Consider the following 26,779-nt stretch of genomic DNA (forward strand, 5'->3'; position numbering starts at 1 on the left):
AGCATGATGTGCTGAGATAATGACTTGGTGATTGTTAATAACAAGTCTGACTTGTCATTTGTGCTGGATTGTGTTCCCTGCATTACTGCTGCTCAAGGCTGATGCAGCCTGAGAGAGGAGGTGGGGATGTTCTGTCATTGCTTCTGTTTTCTCTTTTAATATTTAAATCATTGCATTTGGGAGCTTTCATGAATGTGTTGTTTGAAAAAGGGTCCTAAATTAGATATTAATTTGTGTTGGGCCTTCATTTATGGTTGACAACATTGATTTTTCCATGTTCTATACTGAATGAACTTTTGACTGGAAGTTTTGCCCAGAGAACTGAAATTATGTCAAATGTCTCTAAAATATGCTGTGATGTTGTTTTAAATATTCCCTAGAATACATGTAAATTGGGTTAAGATGTATGTGTAGAAATCAAATTTTTCAACTATATTTACTTTGTTTTTTTAAAGGTTTTCACATATGTGAAAGGGTGGATTTTATTTTTGCATTAAAATTCCAGTCTATGCTTAATTATATTTTGTTTTTGAAATGTTTGAGTTGTCATAGTTAGAAAACATTAAAACTGGTTCTAATGAGACAGAGCTGAGTTTCTGCACATTTGTTTTTCAACTCTCGTGTTTAGTTCAAAACCTGTATTTGCTTATTTTGAACACTTGTCACTAAAAGTAGTTGTAATTTGGTTGATCTTTAACTTGGTTGAAATTTAATTAGGCTTAAACACATTTATATATAACAATCCTATGTAGCTTCTTGTCTGTATTACAGAAATAATGCTGCTGAAGTGATGGAATATTTTTTTAAATTTAGAAAGCATTATAGATCATAATAATGCATAGTGTATTGCAGAGATAATATCCACCCATAATTAAATTTTGAAATTCTCTCTTGATATCTGAACTCATTTGTTAGGCAGCTGCTGCTGTTTCCAGATCTCCTGAGTGTGACATTACCTTTCTGCTGGAAGTGGATCTTCATCAATATCTTCATATCACTGGAAGAATAACCCTGAGGAACTACTGGGTTTTTAAAAATAAAGACAATATAATTATTTAAAATGAATAAGAAATCATTAAGGGCATGTGTTCTGCAGGATTTTGAGAAGGCAGTTGCTGCTGGAGGATCATGTCTGCATGGAAGTGTGTTCTGGTGCACAAGCCATGCTCAGGTTTGGTGGTTTTGCCTGTCTGGAGGAAGCCTCAGGAATGTTTCCTGCCCAGGACTGGGGACTTTTTGGAGCTGCTTCAGGGGAGAAGGACCAGCCCTGCAGCTGCATCTCCACAGCACTTTGTGCTCCCTGGGCTTTGCCCCAGCCCCTTCAGCAGCCAGGGTGCACACAATGCAGTTCCTGAGTTCTCCCTCCTGTTGTGATACTGTGATGTTTGTATTCATGTCAAAATGAGCTTTTTTATAAAAATGGAGCAAGATTTTCTCTCAGTACTAATGTCATTCAGCTCTCTGAAATGTCTTGGTTTATGTGTTTAACACTTAAAACATTTTGATAATCACTGTCCCTCCTCAACCAAGGAATAGCTTGCTAGATATGAAGCAATTAAAGAGCTGGAGTTGCTATCAGAATCACAGAATTATTTAGGTTGAAAAAAACCTCTTGAGATAATCAAGTCCAGTCTTGACTGATGACTGATCTCTACTTTGTCAACCAGAGCATGGCACTGAGTGCCACCTCCAGTCTTTTTCCTTAAATACCTCCAGGGACCTCGAGAGCATCTCTCTGGGCAGCCCATTCCAATGTTGAATCACCCTCTCTGTGAAGAAATTCCTCCTGAAGTCCAAAAATTCCTTCTAATGTCCAATTCCATGTAGATGAATTGTGCTGCTGCAAAGAATTAATTAAGTTTGAATTAATCTGTGCCATAGCAGTTTCTTTTATATATATGGAATACTTGTGCATTGAATTGCTATTTAATTCTAGGAAGTACTCACGCTTTTTCTAAGACTGAAGTTAATTCCCAAATTGTTAATTCTGTGAGGGATTGTAATGAGGTAGGTATTTTTTACTCCCGTTGTCATTTATGCCAAACAAATTTTTATAACACTACAGTGCAGTATCAGGAACAAAATGTATTTATGTGTTCCACAAAGTAATCATCGGGATTAGTAGTACAGACACCCTGGGTAGGTATTGGTCATTGTGGCTTTAATGGGAAAATACTGATTTTTACCTCTGTATTTTGCATTTCAAGAGCTTTGCAGAAACCCAGTTGTGCAGGTCCATCAGTTTGTCCCATATTTGTGCACAGCCCTGAGCAGTTTCCCTGTGTTCCAGGTGTTTTGTGCCGCGTGCTGTAGCCTGAAGTGCAAGCTGCTCTACATGGACCGAAAGGAAGCCAGAGTGTGTGTGATCTGCCACTCAGTGCTGATGAATGGTGAGTGGGCAGGAAACTGAGATGTGGCACCTCACTGGCTTTGTGTGGGGCTGCAGTGAGGGCATTTAAAAAGAAAAAAAAAAATCAAAATACTTCATTTGTATAGGTAAGTATTCTAAAACAGTAAAGGTGCTTGAGAGGCTGGCATGGAATCCCAGTGAAGAGTAGAAAAACTGGTAAGGTTGCAGGGAGTTTGGAAGCTTTCATTTGGGAGTGCTCTACTAGGATTGCAAAAACTGTGACTTTGAGGTTGATTCAGAAGTGTACTCTGTATGCTTTGTTGCCTGAGTAGATAACCCACTACACATTTAGATGGAATGCCAAAGATGTGCATGATGTGCCTGTTCTAGATAGTGCACTGTAGGGGACTGGGACAGTAGTATTTATCCACAAATTAATTCAGCTCCTCTTCTTAGAGTAGGAGGCCTTGTCTAAATACAGGTCCCCAAATGTGGACAGCTGAGCTTAGATGGTTACATTCACACATTCCTGGAGAGTGTCAAACCCAGGGTGGTGCTGTGGCTAAAAGCCTGGTGAGAACATGGGACACAGTAGAGAGGTCGTAAGTAGTTCTGAAGTTCACACAGTAGAACTGATAGGAAGTTCTATCACCTCTGCTTGGTGTAAAGAAAAACTCTGGTTTTGGCCAGCAGGCTGTGGAGTGTATTTTGTGTGTTGTTCTTTATTGTGCTAACAGTTGAGAGCTGTGCTATAAATATGGGCAAACACAGAGCACTCCCTTGAAGCCTGTGGAAATCTCCAGAACTTCCCTCACTGGCAGCTACCCTTGGGTGATGATCTGTCCAGCTGAGTTATGGCCATGACACTGAGACAGCTGCTGCTGGAAGACTCAATGTGCAGTTCCTCTGTCTTGAATTGAGAAAGCAGAGAAATTGGATCAGGTTGAGAGAGGACCCATGTGGGTGCTTAATTCATGAGATAACCTGTCTCAGTGAGAAATTCCAGGCATTTTGGCTTATTAGTGGGAAAGTGAATGGGTGTCTTGGTCCTGGGGTATAAATATTTATCTGGATCACTGAAACTTGATGCCAGAAGTGAATTCAGTGTAGAGGCTGGTCTGACAGGTGCATTCTAACATTCTAAAAGGTACAATGAGAAGTCAGAGAAATTCAGTCTCTAAATGCCAACTTTTAACTGTTGGATTCCTGTTCAGTAATTATCAGGATGGTTTATCATGGAATATCCATTGCTGTAATTATTTAGCTAAACTTTGGAGACTTTTAGCAGAGATTCCAACCAAGAATTAGTTAGGAAAATTGTGGTTTGTGTCAGCGTCACAGAAAGTAATTTTGGCATTATCTTTACACATTACTGCATAGTGGATTATTTGAGCTGTTTTCAGAAAGATCTCTTACTTTGTTGTTTGAACATCTAAACTGAACTTAAGGTCATAGCTTTACTTTTTCTCCAAAGAAGTTGAGTATTGGTTCAGGTTTGGTTGAAAGTAACTGAGTGCTTAGTCTTGAGATGAGAATATAAAAGTAGACAGTATCTGTTATTAAACAAGAATATAATTTTCTCAGAAAAAAATTCAAAAATATTCAAAAATATGAAATGCTTCAAAAATATGAAACATTAATCACTGTGCAGTGGTAGGTTTTAATTGTTAATAATTCTTTACTCTAGGCCAATTGTGTAAGGTGACAGGAAATTGTAGGTTATGGTATATAGAAATTAAAAACTAGTCCCAGTAATGATGCTGAAGAGATTCTATACTGTTACATTTTGAGATGGAGAAATGAACACATTTCAAGGTGTACAAGAACAAGGAATTACAAATACACTTAGCAAAAGACAGCTGGCTCTGTCCTGGTGAGTAGGATTAATTTTCATCTGGCAGAAGGGAAGAATCTGTAAATATTTTGTTGAAACCAAAGTGTTGTATCAAAAAGACATAATAAAACTGATCATATTATAATGATTTCATTTGAAAGCCTCTCTGTCCTGTTGCCAGGGCAGATGCACATTAATGGCAGCAGTGACACCAGTGCCTGGTTCCTTCGGGCCAGTGCTGTGCTTGCCCTGTCTGCCTCTGTTCCTGTCCCTGCTGCAGTGTTTCATGGTGATGCTTTGGGTTACTTCTCCTGTAGCCTGATTGCATCCCACCCCTCCTGGTCCTTCCAGTTTCTTTGTCAGTGCAGCTTTTGGGCCGTTTGTCCCTGTCAGTGCAGCACGTTAAGCATTAATCTTTGCACAGTCCTGGAAGCAGGGGTAGGAACTGTAAAAGCAGTAATTATGTCACTTGATTGCTCAGAACCTGGTTTGTGTTTGACTGGGGTGTGAGGGGAGAGTTGTGTGTTTTCTGGCATGTTTCCATGGCCAGGCTATGTGTTTCATCAGTTTCCAATGCTAGTTTTAGTGTATTTTTAGTTGGTAGATGTGCTGACTTGGCACTTTGCTCCATTTAAAGAAGGCTTTAAGAATACTCTTTTACTTTTCTAATAAAGGAGCCCTGGACATGCAACTTTGTGCATTTTTAATACTTTCTTCTTTCAGGACTTTTACTATAACTGGTATAGAATTGCTGTTTAAAAAGTGCTTTGGTTCAAGTAATTTTCTCAACTGGAATGCCAATACATTTTTCATTGACAAGCATTTCACTCTTGGTTTTGCAGGTTGATGGGGGGAAGCAGGAGGGTTTATGTTCTGTTGAGTTCTGTTTGGTTTTTTTTTTTTTATCCTGTTATTTCCACCTTGGTTTTCTAACAATTTGCAGCTGAATGAACCCAAGGATGTAAATGCTCTGAGAGCTTAGGTGCCATGATATTTGTGCCTGACTCAAAGAATGCATTTATTTGTATCATACTAATATGATTGTGGCTGCAAACACACATGAATTTTCTGACATCTTGCTACAAACCTCCCTTAGAGGTGAAAAAGAAATAGCACTGTGGAGATGGTCTGGTTTACTCATTGGAGGAGATTTTTCTATGGTAGATGTTGTTGACAAAGAAGATTTTTGTGTTATTTTTTGGCCAGTTGAATTAAGGCTCAAGTCATGCCTTCCAAATTAATAGCATAAGGGTTTTTTTAGAGTTAAGAATAAAAGTTGTCGGTCTACGCACAACTTCCCTGGACACAAAGAAATGCAGGGTTCTTTTTATCATAACTGAAAGCTAAATCTGCTCAAGTGTTTTGTGGGTTATAAAAACATCTATTTCTCCATGCATTGTAATATTTATTTATTTATTTATTTATTTATTTATTTATGTACACATTGACTATTTTCAATTGAATCTTTGCTAAGCATTGCTCAAGTCAAAGTCAAAGAATAAAAGTTGTTGATCTGTACACAACTGCCCTGGACACAAAGAAATGCAGAGTGCTTTTTATCATAAATGAAAGCTAAATCTGCTCGAGTATTTTGTGGGTTATGAAAGATTTGTAGTAAAAATGTCTATTTCTCCATGCATTGTGAAATATATATATATATATATATTTACATACACATTGACTGTTTTCAATTAAATCTTTGAAGAAGAACAAAATGAAGCACCACTCAAGGAGTGACACACATCAGGAGCTAAGCATCACTCAAGTCAAAGTGTATTTTAACCCTTTTCAGAAAATACTTCTTTTTGGACTAATATTTTTATTGCACAGGGCCAGTGCAGTTTCTCCTTGTATTTTTTCTTGCTTAATTGCAGTCTCCTGGGCTGTTACATGGAGGGAATGTTTTTTGGGAGGTGGCAAGGTCCATACTGACAGCAGCTGAGAACTTAACACAGTGTTTTGGACTGTTGGATACCTTCCTCTGTGTTGATGGCTCTTGTTCTTTGTTTGCTTTAGCTCAAGCCTGGGAGAACATGATGAGTGCCTCAAGCCAGAGCCCTAACCCTAACAATCCTGCTGAATACTGTTCTACTATCCCTCCTTTGCAGCAGGCTCAGGCCTCGGGTGCCCTGAGCTCCCCGCCTCCCACTGTCATGGTACCTGTGGGAGTTCTGAAGCATCCTGGAGCAGAAGGTAAGAACACTTCATTTTCCTTTCAGTTTACCTGTAGGAAGAATTTGGAAGGAATATCTGCACTTCATCCATTCCAAATAATGGCTGATGCCAGTGAGCTGTTCCTGCCCTCAGCAGGGACATGAGGTTTTTCAGGACATGGAAACTGTTCTTAGTGGTTGTGTCTGTACACGATGCTGCCATAGGGAATGCACTAGGTCATGTCTTAAGTTCCTTCCAATCCACATTTTTATATTTATTTTTTCCATTTTGCTGTTTTATACTCAGATTTTCCTAGGCAGTGTTGCTGTGAGATGTTAAATGCTGTTTTTTGTGTTCTCTCCAGTGGCTCAGCCTAGAGAACAAAGGCGTGTTTGGTTTGCTGATGGGATTTTACCCAATGGAGAAGTTGCCGATTCAGCAAAGCTGACAGTGGCTGGGACAACTTCCACGGGAACCTTAGCAGTGTCTCATGATCCACCAAAGCCCATGGCCAACAACACTTCATCAGCAGAAGTAAGGGAGTATTTGGCATTCAAAATCCTGTGTTTGCCTTGGTTGTGAGTGGTCTGTGAGTTGCTGTGGTGACTGCAGTAAGACTCATGCAGGAAATCTGCTCAGGCTTCTCTTAATATGTTGCATAGCAAGTGTTGTCCTTACTTGAATGTTTGCAGAGTGCTGAAACAACCATATCTTTCTAAATGAAATGAAGAGGTTTGGGGCAAAGCTCTAGGAATGTTTGTTGTGTGTGTGTCTTCCAGCTATTTGGCTCTACAGTTGGTGTGTGAAGGATGTTTGTGTAACACATGCTTTAAAAAAGGTGAGTCGTGGTCAGTAAGGAGTACAAAACAATAAGATTATCAGAAGAATATTCTGTCACAAAATTAGGTATGCAGGAAAGTGCAGATAAAGTTAACGATGTTAAGCCCACCATACCTCATGTAAATGGAATTGAGACTCTGCAAAAAGTTCAAATGGGCATAGATGCATTAAGATTTTTTGAAGAAATGGGTATATATGATGTTAGAGAAGGGAGATGCAGGCTCTGAGCAGATTTTCTATCAGTAGTTCACATACAGGAGACATCACATGATCATCTGTTGTTACACAGCCAAATTACTTGGTGCTTCTGTTTCTCCAGCAGACACAGACTCCTTCACCTACATCTGTAATAATTTAGCCAGCCAGCTCTTACATTTTTATTATTATTACTGTTTTAATGTTGTCCTTCCTTGTTGTTTGCTTCTTGTAGACTGATAATGGCTCTGTATTCTCGGGAAATATAACTCAGGTTGGCAGTCCTGTTGGCAGTGCAATGAATCTGATTCCTGAAGATGGTCTTCCTCCAATTCTCATCTCCACTGGAGTAAAAGGAGGTGAGGGTATAATTTGGCAGCCAGCTTTTATGCTTACCAGATGCAATAACCTAGTGGCTACTGTGTTTATTTTAAAAATAAGATGCTGGCAGTGGGCTGAGTATTGGAAAGAATTCTCAGTAAGCACTCATGGGTAAATGTTTGGCCACTCCTTTGCACAATTGGTCCCAATTTGCATCCAGGAAAAGCCCCACCTTGCAGTGAAATTCCTGTAACAAGTAAAACATGAAGCAAAAAATTAACTGCAGTCCAGAAACATGTGCTAATTTCTTTGCTAATCGGACTGTGGGGAATGTTTCAAAGAGAGATAGGTTTTAATTAGTCTTTTGAATATTCATGCTTCCCTTCTCTGAAATTCTGTTGGAACATGGGCTCTGTCTGAGGCATCCCCAAGCACTGCATTCAACAGCACTATTGCACATCATTGCCACAGTGCAGCTTTTAGTCATTGTGATATCCCTTTATAAAGGATCCAAAATGAGGAGCCTTCAGAAAATTAAAAACTAATTTTGAAAAGATTAGAAAATGTGTATTTGTTTATGTGAAATTGCTTTCCACAGTCTGATTCATGACATCCTTTAGTACATCCGTGGAATGAACTTATTTTCTCTTTGGTTGTTTTATTCCTATTAGATATTTTGCTGACACAGTGCATTTCTAATGTTAAGTTGGAAGTAACCTTTTATTTCAGAATAGTGTCAAAACCAAAATGTGAGCAGCATTTAATTTCAGATCTGTTCCATCCTGTATTTGCTGTTTATGGTAGTTTGGGACTGATGCCCTTCAGCCTTGCTGTGATTTAAATAACAATTCTTAACTTCTTAGTCATTTGGGATTTCAGTTGACATTGTGACACATTTTTCAATTTGATTTCAATTTTCTCCTCTAGTTGATACAGAAAAATAGTTATTTTTCTGAAACAAGCTGCACCTTTCTAAATGATGTATAGAGGCTATCTCTGAAATTGTTGAAGTTTGAAAATAGTAGTCTAGGAAACAATCACTTAAACCGGCAATACTTAAATAAGTTTTGTCTAAAAGGTCACAACAGTAAAAAAAATTGGAATTGGGGTTATCTGATTATAATGTACAGTCTGTACCAGTAATTTATGGATTTCATTGTGTTTGTTTCTTTTGTAGACTATGCTGTGGAAGAGAGACCTTCTCAGATCTCTGTCATGCAGCAGCTGGAGGATGGTGGCCCTGACCCTCTCGTATTTGTTTTAAATGCTAATTTGCTGTCCATGGTAAAAATAGTGAATTGTAAGTGTTTATTATTAAATAAGTCTTAGTCTATGAGAGGGGGAATGTTATCTAGTTTATTAGTAGGAATAGCAGCATTTTTATTTGGTAGGATGGTCTCAGAAAAAGTATACAGGTTGAAAACTTCGTATTGAGCCATGTTAAGTTAAATGTCAAAAGGCCCTTTTCTCATGATTTAGGTATCAGTACAGATAATTTTATGTAGAAAATAGAAACTGAGCTGATGGAGCCTCTAGTCTCAGGTTTGGAGATCAATGTCCCCTGTAGAGCTTAGTAGGGCAGGGTATTTTATCACCCATTTTCCTTTGGTTGCTTCACTCGTTCCTCTGTCATCCCATTCCTGGAAAAAGCAGATGGGATCCCATGACAGTGCAGAGGTTCCATTCCATTCCCCTGCACACCTCTTGTGTCCCTTTCTGTCCTGTGCCTGTGTGTACCTGTGCTGAGGGAGGAGTGGAGAGGCACAGGATGGCTTCTCATGCCAGTTCCTCAGCTGATCTCTGCTGGATAGAAGCACCATGGAGAAATTGGGAAGGACAGTTTTGTATTGATAAATTGTTTATAAACCTTTCAGCATCTCTTGGATTGCAGTACAATGTTTTCCATATGTATGAAAAGGTAATATATTGTAGACATAGGTTTTATTTCAACAACTTAGTATTCTCAATAAATGAAGCTCAGAGCATGTATCATTACTAACATCCCTGTGAAGCAGAACAACACAGTGAGGTCTCATGGAGACACCTGACATCCAGCTCTCCATATTAAGGAAGATATCCCTGCTGGAAACTGTTTTAGCTGTCAGGATCATGGTGCACACAGCCAACAGCCTGGCCTGTTCCCAGGCTCCTTCAGTCACATTGAAATCCTGTCCTTTCATTTGAATACAGAAACTGCTAAAAGTCTTCTCTGTGGTGTTAATCCCAAGATCTGACTGGGAGCTGTAATACTCTGGCTCTTCCTTAGCTGTAAGCTGGGAATTACTGAGCTGCTCTTGTTTTGGATGTGCTGCCCTCACGGTAACAGATGTAGGACGTAATTTGTCTGTGTGACATTTAACACAACAATACTTGCTGTAAAACTGCTCCTTGCAGGTTTTGTCACTGCAGTGAAACGTAGGGATCCTTTTTGCAGTTCTGCTCTGCTGATCCATGTTTCCATCCGTGCAGATGTGAACAGGAAGTGCTGGTGTTTCACCACCAAAGGCATGCACGCTGTGGGGCAGTCGGAGATCGTCATTCTCCTGCAGTGTTTGCCTGATGAGAAATGTTTGCCTAAGGATATCTTCAACCATTTCGTGCAACTTTACCGGGATGCCTTAGCAGGTAGGAATGCTGTCTGTTAAAAATGTCAAAAATCATACAGGGTTAGATACATTTTGTCACAACAAATGGCACTTTTTGAAGAAACCAAAAATATAAAGAGAGAATAAGGATCAAAGCTGATAGGGGGATGAGTTGTTGGTTGTTAGTATTCAATGTCCCAGTCATCTCACCAGATAAAATGCTGCTAACCTAGGGAGCTGTTCCAAAGATCTTCCACCAGAAAGAAAATGTTGAGAATTCTTGTGGATAGTATGTTCAGTATCTCCTGACCAGGTAGTTCAGAAGTTTGATTCTCATACTGCCTATGTCTGTTACTACATTATGGAGATCCTATTTATATTTTAAAATAATATATGGATATGTGTGCCCAGAATTAACTATAGAGCATTTCCGAAATTATCCCTGAATTTTGAATTTTTGTATCTTGATTGGAAGATTTTTATATAAACCATTGCACATTTTGCATTTACTAAATTAATAGGCTTCCACTTCTAGGTATTACTGTTGGACCTTAGAATTCAAAAATCCTTGCATAAGGAAATATGCAAGTATTTGGTTCCACTCATCAGAAGATAAAGCTTGTTTTCCACGGGTGAAATTGGATCACATTAAGGTTATGTGCTGAAAATACATTTACAGGAGGTTCTGCTTATCATTCATAATGCCTTTGGAGTGATTGAATCCGGTACTTTAATAAAATAATGAAAGATATTTGTTTCCTAAAATATCTTTGTACAGTAAAGGTCAGCTTGTCCAGAGAGGTTGCCAGGTTCAGAATGTATTATTATCTCATGTCATAATGGGTCTTGTGTGCATGGCAAACAACCACTGTTCTAAACCTCAGTTCATTTCCTTTGTTTTATAATGATGTTATTCAGAGGGAGATAGATGTGAAAAATTGCAAGCATGTGTATATAAATGTGTATATATGTATATTGCAGATATAAATCCAGCTTGGTGTGTATATTGCTATGAAGTTCTGTATAATTGCACTACAGAAATACATAATTTATAACTCCTACATAATGTATTTGGAATTCTTTTAGTACTGTAGTGGTAGTAATTTGATATCCTACAATTCCACTGGTGCAAAGAGCTGCTTACTATTGTACAGTTGTTAATCAGAAACCCAATGTTGCTGTTGAAGAATTCCACTGTGTGTTTTCTATTGGTAGGATCTGCTGTGTGTTGTGTTTCAGATATGAAGGATGAGTAGACAGACACCTTCAGCTACTGCATAATGCCTGCAGCTTTTGTAGATAGTGCACCTTGATGAATTCCCAAAGCACTTGGGAATGCTTTTTCAACATCCAGCTTTTTTTTCTCTCCAAGGCATGCGTTGAGAGGCAGAAGGATCTGTTAGCATATTTGTAACTTGGCTGCTTTAAACATTATTCAGGCAGAGAGGAGGTGATGCTGTAGGGGTTTCAGTTTGGTGTCTGTAATCCCTTGGAAGTGGTTAGCAGTTCTGCTCTTGTAGGTGGAGCCGTGCTTTCCAAGCTGTTCATTTCAGAGGTACTGCACCTCTCCTGGCAATGAGATGATTTAGACATTTAGAGCAAACAAGAATTCCCAGTAGAATTTAGAGACTTTTTAACAGCCTGCCTCACCATTTCATTTTTCATTATATAATACATTGGCTTAAATATATTCTGTATGAGGAAACTGAAGTAAATTCTGTGGATGTTTTTTATTTATTTCCTTTAGTATAAGTTTTCTTAAAAACAGTAATAAAATAAATAAACTGTAATAAATGTACTGTAAAAAAGTACTTTTTATTGGAATGGAAGCAAGAATTACTTTTTATGTTGTTGATATTGCTTTGAAGTGATTTTAGATTTCTTGGTCTTGTTTTCAGAGGGAAAACACAGCATCCCTTTTTGTTTGTTGGATTAAAGTCCAGTCCATAGCAAATGATTTCTTCATGAGTCACATTAATTTAGGAGCTTGAATTCTGTGCTCAAGCCTAGAAGCACAAAATACTTGTATGTACTCATGCCTCTTCCCAGATGTTTCCTCTTTGCTGAAGGGATAACTTGTTCTGGAGGCAGAGTCCTGCCCTCTGTGCTGGGTGTTGTTTGCAGGCTGCCTCTGGTAGGATAGCAGCAGAGAGATTTTGCAGGAAAAAATGGTATTTTTCACTGTAAACTATATGCATATGAATTATAAAAAATAAAGTCAGTTAAGGCAAGTATTTGTTGCTGCTCACTTTTCATCACTTTGCTTTTCCTCTGGCCCCTCTGTCATCAAGCTCCCTGCTGTGTTGCTTTTCTCGTTTTGAAATTGGAAGCTAATGATTTCTGTTGTGGTTGTAATAGTTGCACTGCTGTAGTAGTAATCCCATGATTATCCTTGTCTGTTGGCTATAAGCCTGGCAGTGAATGGGAAAATGAGGACTTCTGTCCGTGTGAATGGGGACTTTGAGGCAGTTGGATGTGTTAATGTAGTGCTGCCAGTGATGCCCTAGTGCATCAGCTCTGTGCTGCAAAACAATAAAAGCTGCTGTTACTTTTGTAGTGCAAATGTAAATCTGGCAACTGCCTGAAATGGCTTTGACCCTGGTTTTTGGGGATATTCCTTGTGAGGGTGGTTCTATCCCAAACACAGTTTGTGCATTTTTTACCCAGTGTGGTTTTAATTAAGTATGGTGGTAGTTAATTGTAGATCTGTAAAGAAGCCCATGTAGATGTTCTGAATAGAGAACAGGTAAACAAGTAATACAGTCCTGCAATTGGTCTGTGGAAAGGTGGAGACAAAATCAAGCTTTATGTGAGGGGAGTGAGTTAGGAAGGCTGCCACAGAGTAGCCTGAGAAAGTTTTGGATGCTGGCAGCTGCTGCTCTCCCTGGTAGTAAGTGAAGCATTATGCCCTTGGCAATAGGAGGAAGTTCTTTCCAAATTGCTTTCTGATGTGTTTCAATAAAGAGATGCTGAGCATGGCCAGAACTTTGAATGTGGAGCTGATATGGAGGTTTTTTCTCAGTGTTGGCATCTGCTACAGATGTGTTGGGGCATCAAGGTACATTCCTGGCCTTGGCTCTTCTGTGGCTCTTTGTGGCTCTTGGAGTGATGGGGTTTGTGTTCCTTTTCCAAAGGAAATGTGCTCATTTGCTCTTGAAGAAAATCCATCTGGCAAGATTGTTCACAGGTGGATATTGCTTTGCATCTCCTGCTGCAGGACTGGGGTGCTGGGGTTTTCAGGATGCCAGCAGAGTTTGGTACATGGCAGTTCCTGGCTGTTCTGGCTGGAGTTCCCCAAGCCACAAATAAATGCCTTGCCTGAGTTTGGATGCCATTACCTTTTTTTGATCTGGAATTAACCAAAAGATGGGAAGCATACATTAAGAATTCAACCTCACTGTTTTTTGGTAAAAGTACCTAACTGGCTTCACTACTTATTGAGGGCAATAAACAAGTGCAGGAATGTTTTTTTTCCCTCATTTACCTTTCCTGGTGTAGACTGTTTTGAGGCCAGAAGGGATTGCCAAACTGCTATACAAAGCACATTGTTCATCATGGAAAAATATCTAAGTGAAGAATTCAAATCACTATGGATAAAAGCATCTTTTTTTTTCTGGACAACTTTGTAGGGATGCTTGAGATTTAAAGTCAAGGATAACCCAATATAATTGAGAAGAGGATAAGTACTGACCTCCTGCAGAACTACTTTAGATGCATCATGCACACTTAAAGCACTTCCTAAATAATGTCAGGTGCTGGAACTTAATATATGGAAAGGCACCTTTCTGCTCACTCTGAGATTGCCTCATTAGAAAGGAAGTTGTGATATGTTTTAAATTAAATTACATGCTTTTGCAAAGGATAGTTATTTTTGAAGGTTTTTCTGACGCCTACACTTTCTCTACAAGCCTCTGAAGCAGTTCTGTGCTTAAAATGTGTAATGGTGCAGTGGGTTTGGTTTGACAATGTCAGGCTGGGAATAGCAACTTCTCACTGGGGCCTTGGCTTGGAATGACCTTCAGAGACAGGGCAGGACAGACTGACAGCCCCTGGTCAGGGCAGAAATGTTTGAGAGACAAGCCCAAAGAGGCTTTTTGACTTGGTTGTGCTGACTGAAAAGGGCACTAAAGAAGTGTGTAGGAAAACGCTTCTTCCCATGCTGTCCACATCCAGACTCTTAAGCTGTTATAAATAATGAATTGCAGCACAGCTACCTAATCCCAGTAATTTGTCCTCTTAAAGCGGTGGCAGCCTCTTGGATCTTGCACTGTGCAAGCTGCTTGTGTCAGGAGGAGTAATTTATGGTGCTGTGGCTTATGGAAGGAAAGGGCTGAATAGCTGAGTTGCAGATTCGACTCTGAGGGCTTTTTCCACGTTTCTGTTGGCTGAAAAATTATTATTGAGGCATCCCAGGCGTGTGAGCCTTTGAGGCTCCATCTCCTGAAAGAGAGAAAATAAATAGTCATCCCCTTCTGCTGCAGCACTTGGCACCAGTCTCAAGTGGAAATGTCTGGTTGCTTTGTCATTCCAGTGGGCAGTGCCACACATCTCAGATGCATACAGGATTGTACAGCTGCACTTTGCCTGGCCTCTCACACACAGAAAATCCACAGAGAAGGGGGCAGAACTCGGTGCAGTTTGGCACTTCGTACACGTCATGCACTTGAAGGGTAAAACGGATTATTGTGATCATGTTGTTGGAGCTGAGAACCTCACCAAGTAACTTTATTATCAGGCCTGTAGCTGTATTTGGGTAAGAACAGATGGGAAGGGGAAAAGGAAGTATAAATGAAGAAGAGGCGATTAGTGAGGGTAGGTGGAAACTGCAAAAGCAAACGAGTGCCAGCAGCTATTTTAGATAAGTGAAAATCTTTCTCATGAACACCAGTGGATACACTGGTTGCACTCACTAGCAGGATGCCCACGTTGGTGCATTGGTGTTTCACTGAGCAGTGTCCCAGCACAGCTGACAGAGCTGCATTTGCACATGGGCAGGAGCAGGGATTCTCAGCAGCTGACATTTGATGTGGCTCTGTTATTCATGGTGGTTTGACCAGTAGCTGCTTTTCATCAAGTATGCTCAGCTGAGATGTTGTAGCCACTCTAAGAGTTCTGGAGTTTGATCTGGGTGATCATGTCAGCTTTGGCCTGTGTGTATGTGTAAAATTACAGGCTGGCTTTGTAGGACAGTGGCAAACTCTGAATGAGCCTCACCCTGCTATGGGATGCTGGGCTGCCAAAGCTGTCGCCTTCTAACAGGGAACCTAATAACTTACTTTGTGCAGTGTTTGTGAGTACAAGAAAAAAAATCCACAAAGGGGCCCTGAAATTTGAAAAATAAGGAACCTCTTGAGCTTATTTGTTAGATGGAGTATAAAAGGAACCTTTTGCTTACAGACCTGGCAGTCGCTATATGTGAAGCTGGAGGACTCAAGGGAATGTGAAGGAAAATATTGAGTGATGATTGTGCCAAGGTGGTCTGGAGAGGTGCAAAGCAGCATGGCCACATCTCCAGAGGGAGGGCTGGAATAGCTGTGTTATTATAACTTGTATTACTGAGGATGTCAAAGTATCACTTCTGTGACTCATAGTCTTACTTACTTAAGACCTGGCATTTGTCTGAGTGTGTGTAAAAGGAAGAAACTCCCCAGGTCGTGTCCAGTGGATGTGCAGATGCAGAGGTGCACAGCACTGCCTTGAGTTCAGCTACAAACACTCTGTTATGAGGTCCTGAAGGAGCAGAAACTCCTACTTAGCAGTCTCTGTCTGCAGGTGGGAAAGTCTGGGATTGCTCCAGAAGCCCAGGAGGTCTGCATGAGTACCTCAGTCCTGTGCAATTCCTCATGAGTGGTGTGATCAAGCACACCACGCTCTCTGAAATTGTCTTTTTCTTTGAGAGCAAATCAGCACTGTTAATATTCACATCTTCCTATGGAGAATTGTGATCAGCTGTTCTGTACATTATTTGCATGCTGTTGTTGTCATTTGGTAAAAGGAATCACACCATGGTTCTTTGCTTCAGTGTTAAATGCTGTGTTGGATGCTATAATAACCTAATCAACATTCAGATTCATTCAGCCATTTGAGTATAAACAATTTTGGAAATCAGAAGCATCAAAGAGTAAAAATGTGAATAAAAATTAGTGATGTTTCTCCCCTGTGTCTCTTTCGGTTGTGTTTTTACATTAAGTGTACTAATGAAATAAACAGTCTTTTGTGTAATTCTTGAAATGACCCAGATCCTCAATATGTGTCTGAGCAAGCACCCCAGTGCTTTGCCTAAATGGAAGGACAACCAGGGGACACTAATTGTTTAACCAGGTGCACATCCCTCCTTAAACTGCAGCTGAATCCAAAAGTTTAGTTCAGACAACAGCAGCTTCTGCAATGGAGCTCCCTTTAATATCTGTAATGCCTTGAAAAAAGGCTTTGTGGGGATGTGTCTGTAGTGCCAGGGAGAGGTTTCAGGTACCACCTTAGCAGCAATACTGGTCTGAACTCTCGTGTGGTATCCTGAAAGGGCAGTCTCAGCCTGGCACAGGTTGCCCAGACCAACTGTGGTTGACCCATTGTTTCAGGTGTGGTTAATACACATTAATGCTCCAGGAAGAAAAGTGAATTTAACATGGATTTTATTACCCCATCTGAAAAACTCCTGGCATTCTTGATACAGGTCTCAATCCAGTGAAACAATGAACTCTTTTTTTCCCCACAGGTAACATTGTTGGCAACCTGGGACACTCCTTTTTCAGCCAGAGCTTCCTTGGAAGCAAAGAACACGGAGGGTTCTTGTACGTTGCAGCGACCTATCAGTCCCTGCAGGACCTGGTGCTCCCAACCCCACCCTACCTGTTTGGCATCCTCATCCAGAAGTGGGAGACCCCCTGGGCCAAAGTGTTCCCCATCCGCCTGATGCTGAGGCTCGGAGCTGAATACAGGCGTGAGTATTCATCCTTCTGCAGGGCAGTGGGTGAATTCTGCTCCAGAGCATCCCCAGCCAAGGAGTGTTACCTGTCAGAGCCACCCAGGCTCCAGCAGGCAAGGGAGAGCTGTGTGTCAGACCCACAGTGCAGCATTGAGGTGATGGTGGGACCTACGGCCTTTTTACAACTCTGCTGGGTCATCAGGGAGGCTTTTGTGGAGATAAATCTAGTTGTGAGCATGTTTGTATCCATTTAGTGCCCTGAGAGTTATGTGCAGAACAAGTCTGATTAGCTAGTGTAGATAACATCTCAAAGCTCTCCCTTGTGTTAAGCTCTTTCCATGCTGAAATGAAAGACCATTTCCTTTTAGTTTTTTAGAACCATGTTCATTTGCCAGAGAGTAACAATATGTGTGCAGGGGCAACAGACTTGGCAGTTTGTTGCAAAAATACTGTTGGAACTAATAATAAATAAGCTGAAGAGAATGTTTCATCTGAACAAAATATTAGCAGTTAGCATGAAATTGGCATAAAGTTAAGTTAAAATAATTTTCAAAAGGCATTTACCATTGCTGGAGCAAAGACATTACTGACAGTCTGTCTACCATGATGGGCCAAAAATTGTATGTATTACTCATCTCCAGTTTTAATTGGCATGTCTCATTAATCTAAATTACTATGAAAATGGTCTGTTGCTAATTTTTCTCAGAACTCTTTCAGAACATTTTAACAAAATAAGTTTTATGATAAGCTGTGCAGAGATTTGTTACTCTAACTTTTAAAGTTTTGAGACCATCGGGAATTTTCCACAAAATATATGTGTTCCTGGAGGAGAAAAATAAAATCCTCAAAATTTGCCTTCTGAGGATGAGGACTGAATGTTAAACTTGTCCAAAGGAACATTCATGTTAAAGGTGTGTAGGTTTTTGTGTGTATCTGCAGGCATTTTTGAAATAGTGCATTTATTCCCATCAGTATTTAGAAAAACAAACAAAAAAAAAAGCTCATGTTTTGGATGTGACATCTGTTTCTGAGCACAGAAAGAAGTGTTTTGATAGTGACAAAGAAAAGTACCTGGGAAACTAGGCTTTGCATCATTGCTACAGCTGTGGTTTGGATTTAGAGGTATTCCCTTGAGCTGTGCCAGTTGTGACTGCAGGGCACTGCCTCAGTTTCTCCTGGAAAGTGCTGCTGTTGTGGCTCAGCTTTCCTGGGTTTCCTTCCATCCATCCTCCTTGCTGCTGGAGCTGTCAGATTCCAGCCACTTGTGCAGTGCTGGCTGTGCAGATCAGATGCAGGAGGCCCTGGGGTTGCTGGGTGTGCAGCAAACATCTGCTGAGCACCCACAGATCAGCCCAGCAGCCCAGGCTCAGGGAATTCAGTGCATCTGGGATGGAGCTTGAAACCAGTGTTGGACACAGGAAATTCAGCCTTTGCTGGTGCCTCATGCAGGGGTTGGTTGCATGTGGTGTGTGGTGCTTCCAGGTATCAAATCAGTGTGCAGAGGCTGGAGCTGATTCCCATCAGGAAATCCCCGTGTTATTCACATGATGCTGAGCACTCTGCAGTCCCTTCTGGCCACACTGGGAACTGGGAGTGTGGCATTTGGGGAAATCAGGCTGAGTGTTTGCCTGAGGACAGCTCAGGAATCCTCCTTCAAACATGTGTTTAGGAAACCTTGGCATTATGTACCAGAGCATGAGTCATGTTCCAGGCATTGTGGTGGCTTCTGCTGCAACATAACGTAATGCAGCCAGATCCAGAATTGCATCACAGATGTTTGACAGCTATGGATGTCAGCCAAGGAATGCAGATATTTTACATTACTGACATACCATAAATGTCCTTTAAATTGTTTTTGATGTACCCCTGTGGAGTTTGCCTGATGAAATAATGAAAACAGGAAATAAAATAATCTGGGTTATCACTTGAGTGTCACGTGTCAGCCACAGAACTGAAAGACTGATGATGCTGTAGTGGAGAGCAGCAGGATGGTTGTGCAAAAAGAGAAGCCATTTCCAAGAAGGACTTAGAAAGGTCATCTTTGCCATCAGGGCCCAGGTCACTCAGTTCATTCTGCAGTGTGGCATCTGTAAGCTTTCCACATAATTATTCTTGTTTCTAGAACAGTGGGCAAGCAGCCATGACACATGTGAGTCATTATAATGTTGAACCTTTCTGCCCTTTTGCTTTTTAAATTCCAGTTTTCCCAGTCTCTTCTTTAGCTGCTGCTTACCACATTCAAGTGAGGACATCATATTTAAGTCTGGTTTTGCACAACCTGAGTATGTAAATTTCCATCTGACCTGTTCTTTTCTGTTTTATTCCAGTTTATCCATGCCCACTCTTTAGTGTCAGATTCCGTAAGCCTTTGTTTGGAGAGACTGGACACACGATCATGAACCTCCTTGCAGTAAGTCTGAGATGGAATCTGTGCATTCCATTGGTGTGGGTGGATCTCTGTGGGGAGATGGGGGCTCCAGGTAGCAGCTGGAAGGCCCAGGAGATGCAAGAGGAAGTAGTGGGGATTTGGGTGAATTCCCCTGCTGTCACTGAGAGTGGATGTTAGCTTTCAGCAACACAGTGAATTGTAACAAGGTACCCAAATCAATATCCCAAACCTGGCTGCTGGAGGATGTTTGGATTTTGAAATAAGTGCATTGTTTGCTCAGACTGTTTCCTCAGAAGTGCTGGGTCATCACAGTGTGCAGTCACAGGTCTCTGATTACATCGTGCCCTGACTGAAGGGATGTTATTATCTCTCCCTACTTGGCAAATATTTTCAATATAGGAAATTCTCTTTGATGCATGACTTAATCTCACTGCTAGAAAAACTAATAACTCCATCTAGTAACAGAACACAGAGAGCAAATTTTCTCACATACAGTGATGATATTCAAGGTTGGAGAACATTAATTTTGATATAGGAGATATTTTTTCATTTGTGTACTGCAATTACATGGGTTACATGCTGTGGTGTGTCTGTCCCTCCCTGCCTTCCAGTCACTGATTACAGTTATTTGAATGGGCTGAGTAGGTAGTCACCAGGATAGTTATGAAACCTGCAGTGTTAATGATGATCATCATGGCTGACTTGAAATCTTGTTTTAATTCTCAGGACTTCAGAAACTACCAGTACACACTGCCTGTGGTGCAAGGTTTAGTGGTTGATATGGAAGTCAGAAAAACCAGCATCAAAATACCTAGCAACAGATATAATGAGGTAATGCTTATAAAACATACATTTGTGTACAGTTTCTTTGTGATTGGAGTACCTGGGATCTAGAGGAATTTTTATTTTATTCACCACCACTAAGGAAAAATGCCTCAAAAGCAAATAGCAACTCTGTGAGGCACACAGCTTTTGGAAGTGAATGAGCCTGGCTTCACAGGAAGAATGCAGTTCCATTTACTATTAATTAAACTCTTAAACACTTTTTCTTCAGGTTTTTGAACTGTTTACATAAAGTGTCATATGTTTGATTTGAGCAAGTTGACAAACTTTACACTTGAGGAAAACAAGGAAGAAAACATGCATTAGCTTTTCTCATTTGTTGTGTGTCCCCACTCAAAGCATTTAGTAGTATTTGTTGGATTGCTGATTATTTTATGTAAAAGTTCCTTCAACATTGAAATTTTATTCTTGATTTCTGGTGTGAAAAAACCAATCAGCATCTGTAGGAGTTAGTGCTGCTAACTACAGAAAGCTGGGGGAGGAGGTATTTGAACAGTAATGAAAGGGAACAGTGGAGAAGGGATTGATTTAGTGTTCTGTCTGAAGAGAGGGGGGTAACTTGGTGGTTTGAAACCTGTCAGAGCTGGGGGGGAGCAAACCTGAGCAGAATGGTATTTGTAAAAGTTCTTGTAAGATCAGAGCAGAATGCAGCTTTATCTCAAGAGGGAATTTCCCTGCAAGAAGCATATGAGTAAAATAAGTGAGTAAAAAAAATCATTGAATAAAAAAGTGTTCTTTTATGAAGTTTGAAAAAGATGAAATTGATGAAGATAAAGAGCCTGTTAAAAGGTGTTTTAATTTTTGATGCAGTTGTGCCAGAATGGGAGAGGTCAGTGAGGTTTGAATGAATCCAGTCTGGCACAGACAGTGCAGTTCAGTGTCAGCTGTGCCTGGTGTTTGCAAGGTGTCAGCTCCACTTGTGCCAGGCATGGGCTGAGCAGGACTGGGAGGGAATTCCTGTGTCAGGGACGTAGCAAAACTCTGAATTGTGCTTGGGTTCCCTTCCCAGTGTGATGCAAGGATTCAGCTTTTTAAATGGAGAAATTGTTACTTATTTAACATTGTCCATAGCTTGTGATTCATTTGAAAAGTTGTATTAATGGGAATAATTCATGAGTTTACTTTGAATTAAGATTCACAGAATATTCTGTTGGAAGGGACCCACAAGGATCATCAAGTCCAACTGTTAATGACCCATACAGGGATCAAACCCATAACCTTGGTGTTACCATCACCCTCCTCTAACCAACTGAGCCAGTCTCAAGATGAATTAAATAATAACACCTTTACTTTTATTTACTCAGGACTGTTACTAAGATATTTTCAATATCTAAAAAGTGAAAAACTAATTTGAAATCTCATGTGTGTATTAAATGGGGAAAATTCAACCTGTGATTAACAAATTCCACATTAATATTTAGTTTTTCTATTAAATACATATTTTTGTTTTCAAAATTATTCAAATTTTCTAAAGCTTAGAGGGTCTTAGTTGTCTGTTTAATCCCTCAGTAAAAGTGACTGTTATTCCTTAATCAGCTGCCTTCTAAGGAAGCACAGTTGCCACATCCAGTTGTTTCTTGTGCTGAAGGCAACTGTTGGGCTCCACAAATGTGGCTGTTCTGGAGCTAAAATCCAGTTTCTGGAGCATGGCATGATCAGCTGGATAATGAAAGACACTGATGTCTGATGCAAAATCTTAATTAAGTTTCCTCCCCAAACATTATACCTGTGCACATTTGTCAATAGTGAGCATCAGTTAATGTTCCTGACACTGTAATTAAGGTTTTACGTTGGACTGAGAGAGACAAATGTGTTGTGTGTAGCCTGCATGCTTATGAGCTCCAGGAAGCAGAGGTGGGAGTGTGAATGCTCTTAGGAGATGTCAAATAATTCAGTATTTTTCTGGGTTTTCACTGCGGGGGGATTTGTGTCATTTAATTTGACTTTTTTTATTTTAAGCAAACATGTCATTTTCCTGTTTGGAACAAATTCGAGTTGGGTGACTCCCTCAGTTTTCTTTTGTATCAAAAATCACCAAGCCTGAGCCTCCATGAAGAGGGATAGTGGAGAAAAGAAACTATATAATCTACAAGGGTATTTTGTTGAGGTGTCTAACTCACTGTATGTTAGGTGATAGTCAGCAGAACTGAAGGGCAACTGTATCGTCAACTTTTTTGGATGATTTCTGGAGGCCTCCTTTGCAGAGAAAGAAAATTTGGATGTTTTTTAAAAGTCTTAAATTGGGAACATTGATCCCAGTTTCACCAGTTCATGCAGGTGAAGCACAGAGACACTGAAGATTTGGTGTCTGGTTGTGGCAGAAGAGGATGAAATGGCCCCAGTCTGAGAGCCCATGAGGCACTGAACTGTGGAGGGGCATTTATGATTTATGTAATTACAACTGCAGTTGTGTAAACAAGCCAAGTATTTCTTCCCAGGGTTTTTCTCATGTTTTTTTTCCCCTGTGTATTTTTAAAACCAGGTAGAGATAACAGCTTTTGCAATTTCTGTAGCTCAGCCATCCCTTCTACCACTTATCTTAATTGCACAAAAGATGGCACTTTAAAGTATCCAGGCAGTAAAAGACCTGAACCCTCTTCTCAAAAAGCAGTTTATGGTTCTGAGTGCTAAAGCCTGACGTGGAATATGAGAACTTGAGAAGCTCCTCATTAAACTGCTCCAAGAACCACCTATTTATGGAAGTGCTTGATGAGCTGGGTGGAAATGCTGAAGCTTTGTGTTTGCAGATGATGAAAGCCATGAACAAATCCAACGAGCACGTGCTGGCAGGGGGGGCGTGTTTCAACGAGAAGGCAGACTCACACCTGGTGTGCGTGCAGAACGACGACGGCAACTACCAGACACAGGCCATCAGCATCCACAACCAGCCCAGGAAAGGTGAGGGGAGCCCTGCCTGGGCTGCTTGGCCCCTGTGGGCCTGCCCCAGCTTTGGGAATTGGCTACAGCTGGGTTTGGCTGGGTTTCACCCAGTTTCTGTTAGAGAAAATCAGTCTGACCACCGGCATCCCTGGCTGGGCAGCTTTGTGCTGGAACTGGCTTGGGCAACACCTCTCCATTAATAATGAGAGCTGGCTTTGGCATTATGGGATGTGCAGGTGAGGCTGTGGTTGCCTGGGCTTGACCTACACTATGTGAAAGAAAGACTAGATTCAGTAGGACAGAAAGTTAAATAGGAATAACCAACCACAGCAGCATTGTAATAATGCATCTTCAAGCAACTTCTCATTTTCACCTTAATTAGACCATCTAATTTCCAGGGTATATTTTTGTTACAGTAGGCTGAAGGGCTGCAGCAGCTGTGTGCTGAGAATTTAAATGTTGTGTGTTTGGGGACATTTCTAGCAAAGACATTTATACAATCTCCAAATGAGAACAAGACAGAGGCTGACTTGGATGGTTTGCAAGTATCACTGGTGACTCCAGCAGATGTACTGGCATAGAATATCACTTGGGACTGATGGTCTTGTCTGACCTCTGGAACAAGAAGAGGGATTTCCAGGAGGAATTTCATGATGCTTAGTAGTCATTGAAGATAATTCTCCTTTAAGTCAAGTGGCTTTGAGCTGTGGCCTTGCTGGTGGGCTGGTGTTAGTGTGATCCATAAACAGCTCACTCACAATCTGCCACCTGTGTAGGAACATTTAGAAGTCAGTTGTGTACTTGGTTGCCCAAAATTAGTAATTCTGAAACTCAGAGGTGTATAGAGCAGGGAGAGAGAGAGTGTTAAAGCATTAACTTAGACAAAAACTGTTGTCCAGTTTAGAAAATAACTGAGTGATTTGCTTTTGCATATCCAAGCTTATGATGTGCAGTACAGGCACCATAATTCTGAGCAGCATTTGTCCTGATTCAGGGTAAATCACCTCTCTGGCTGATAGAGCTGATACCTGATTCTTGGGTAAGGCAATGCTTTGACAAAAGCCTCACTAAATCTCTCCTGTTGTTGTTGTTGTTGCAGTGACTGGTGCCAGCTTCTTTGTGTTCAGTGGAGCTTTAAAATCCTCTTCAGGCTTCCTTGCCAAATCCAGTATAGTGGAAGGTAAGAAACTGAACTGCTTGCTTAAAACACACTTCTCTCTTTGCCCAGCTCAGCTCTGCAGCTAAAAGGGCTCTCTCTGCTCATATGCCTTGGGCCTTGCAGTCTTGCTGCTGCTCAGCTTTATCCTACTCCTAAGCAAAAACCACCCAGTTCCTTTAACAAGGAGGAATTTGTGCAGATGCTGCAAAACAGGGTCCCAAGAAAATGAGGGTAAGATACAAAATACTTGGCTTGGGAGCCCGTGATGGATTCACTGGTTTGGGTTGAATGAGGAAACTGAGCCTAAGAAATACAGAATGTGTGATCCACCAAGCAGCAGAGGAAGCCCTACTAAACTTCCACTGCTTCCAAATAGCTCTGCAGTGTGGTGGGGTATGAATGTGCATTGTTGATGTGCTTGTATGTGGGCAGAGAGAACAGGACAGGTTGAAAGCACCGAGCTGGCCCCTCTTGGATTTGGTTTGTTGTATCACAGAAGGGGCTGCCCTGGGGTGCTGTGGCTGGAAGCTGTTAGTGCCTGCAAGCTGAGCTGCACAGCTGTGCAGGCAGGAGTGGTGTAGCAGTGCTCCTGCCCTTGGTGCCCACTTTTGCCACTGTCAGGCAAGCACTGACTTGTCAGCCACTCTCACTGCTGAGTGCTGCTTCCAGAGCCAACAAAGGAGATGGCTCAATGGAGCAGTGTCTTGTGGTGTTTCTGAGGGTGGCCTAGAGCAGGTGTCAGGTTGTGAGGCCAACTCACAGGGACTTAACTACAGCTGACTTCACCTGGGAGCTGCCCTTCTCTTACTGTTGTGTTTTCCCTCATCAGCACTCAGCAGGTTTGCAGTTTAGGAAGGTGACTGTTCAGAAGTCTGGTTATGGAGCACTGCTGCCCATGAACATTTCACCTCTGTTGCAAACACATGAAGGATGTTTGGTTTTTTTCTGTATAGGCCGTGTTGGCATGGCTTATCTTGGCTAATGAGGATTTCTTGGCTCCCTAGATGGAGTGATGGTCCAGATAACTGCTGAGAACATGGACTCTTTGAGACAGGCCTTGAGAGAGATGAAAGACTTCACCATCACCTGTGGCAAAGTAGATGCTGAAGATCCTCAGGAACACGTTCACATTCAGTGGGTAGAAGATGATAAAAACTTTAATAAGGGGTAAGTAGAAGAGCACTTGATGTTGGTGCCTGTTAAAAATTTTAATTGATCTTGTAAGGCACATGAGTCTTCAAATCAATAGGAATTAAAAGTCTGCACCTCTGTTGTGAGTGATAAGATGCAATTAATTGTAATGAAAATGGAATTGAGATACCAGAGCTTTGGGGCATCAATTTAGAATATTGGCAATGCTATGGATTTTTTTTGGCATTGCCAATATCCAGTTATTGGAAACCACTAATCTGTCTCCAACTCTCAGTGCTGAACCCTGCACATTGTGGTCACCTTGCACTGTTGGTGCTTAGTTTGCATTAAGTAAAGCTGGAAACAAAATTGCTGAACATCAACAGTATCTTCGGACACTTGATAGTTAAGCCAAAAGAAAGGTGGATTTGGCTGCTGAAGTCTTTATGGCAATAAAGTGCTGTTGTGATGGATTCCATATTTCAGGACTCAGCACCTAGAAAGAAGGATATTTCTGTAGTTTCAGGCTCTCCAGATCAATCTTAGGTTCTGCAGTCAAGTCCTGGAATGTGTAAGTTGTGTTTTAGGTATTGATGGCCTACACTGAGTTTACAAATTAGCAAAAATCCAACCTGTATGAAATGCCCAGTTGCTCTGTCAGAACCCTACAGGATCTCAGCTCTGCTGCAAAGCTTTGTTGGAAACCTCCAGGAAGTTCCTTCTGCACCTGCCTTGTGCATGTGACCCCTTTCAGGAATGCCCTTTGATTCCAAGGTCATTCTCTTCTGCACAGGGCTCTGTCCAGCTCAGTTGTTGTGCTGAGTCAGAGCTCACCCTCCTCCCTCCCTTTTGCAGCGTTGTGAGCCCTATTGATGGCAAATCCATGGAATCCATAACCAGTGTGAAGATATTCCACGGCTCCGAGTACAAGGCCAACGGGAAGGTCATCCGCTGGACAGAGGTGGGTCTGTCAGCCCAGGGCTGTGTCCAGCTGCTCCCCCAGACACCACAGGGAGCAGCCTCTGCTTCCCCACGAGGCTGTGGTGCCTTTCCTGCCTGCACAGGGTGGTATCCTGCAGGATCAAAGGGATAAAACATCCTCCCCCTGTCACAGCCCTCACTGCACCAGCCAGCGCTGCTCCCATCAGGGTGTTCAGCATGTGTCCAGATACC

The 26,779-nt window shown here is 41.2% G+C and overlaps 1 protein-coding gene across 2 annotated transcripts in view; it reads left to right on the forward strand.

Moving 5' to 3' along the window:
* Positions 1 to 26,779, forward strand: part of ZFYVE9 (zinc finger FYVE-type containing 9) — a 54,359-nt gene that overhangs the window by 25,932 nt on the left and 1,648 nt on the right. For both annotated transcript variants that reach the window (XM_058808171.1, XM_058808172.1), the window contains 13 exons: positions 2,291 to 2,390; positions 6,201 to 6,377; positions 6,703 to 6,872; positions 7,609 to 7,732; positions 8,872 to 8,994; positions 10,164 to 10,319; positions 16,995 to 17,219; positions 19,532 to 19,614; positions 20,320 to 20,424; positions 23,184 to 23,334; positions 24,416 to 24,496; positions 25,480 to 25,642; positions 26,462 to 26,567. In XM_058808171.1, coding sequence (XP_058664154.1) covers positions 2,291 to 2,390; positions 6,201 to 6,377; positions 6,703 to 6,872; positions 7,609 to 7,732; positions 8,872 to 8,994; positions 10,164 to 10,319; positions 16,995 to 17,219; positions 19,532 to 19,614; positions 20,320 to 20,424; positions 23,184 to 23,334; positions 24,416 to 24,496; positions 25,480 to 25,642; positions 26,462 to 26,567 — 1,764 coding nt within the window. The remainder of the gene's footprint in view (positions 1 to 2,290; positions 2,391 to 6,200; positions 6,378 to 6,702; positions 6,873 to 7,608; positions 7,733 to 8,871; positions 8,995 to 10,163; positions 10,320 to 16,994; positions 17,220 to 19,531; positions 19,615 to 20,319; positions 20,425 to 23,183; positions 23,335 to 24,415; positions 24,497 to 25,479; positions 25,643 to 26,461; positions 26,568 to 26,779) is intronic.

Source organism: Ammospiza caudacuta, chromosome 7 (assembly GCF_027887145.1).
Source record: "Ammospiza caudacuta isolate bAmmCau1 chromosome 7, bAmmCau1.pri, whole genome shotgun sequence".
In the NCBI taxonomy this organism is placed as follows: Eukaryota; Metazoa; Chordata; class Aves; order Passeriformes; family Passerellidae; genus Ammospiza; species Ammospiza caudacuta.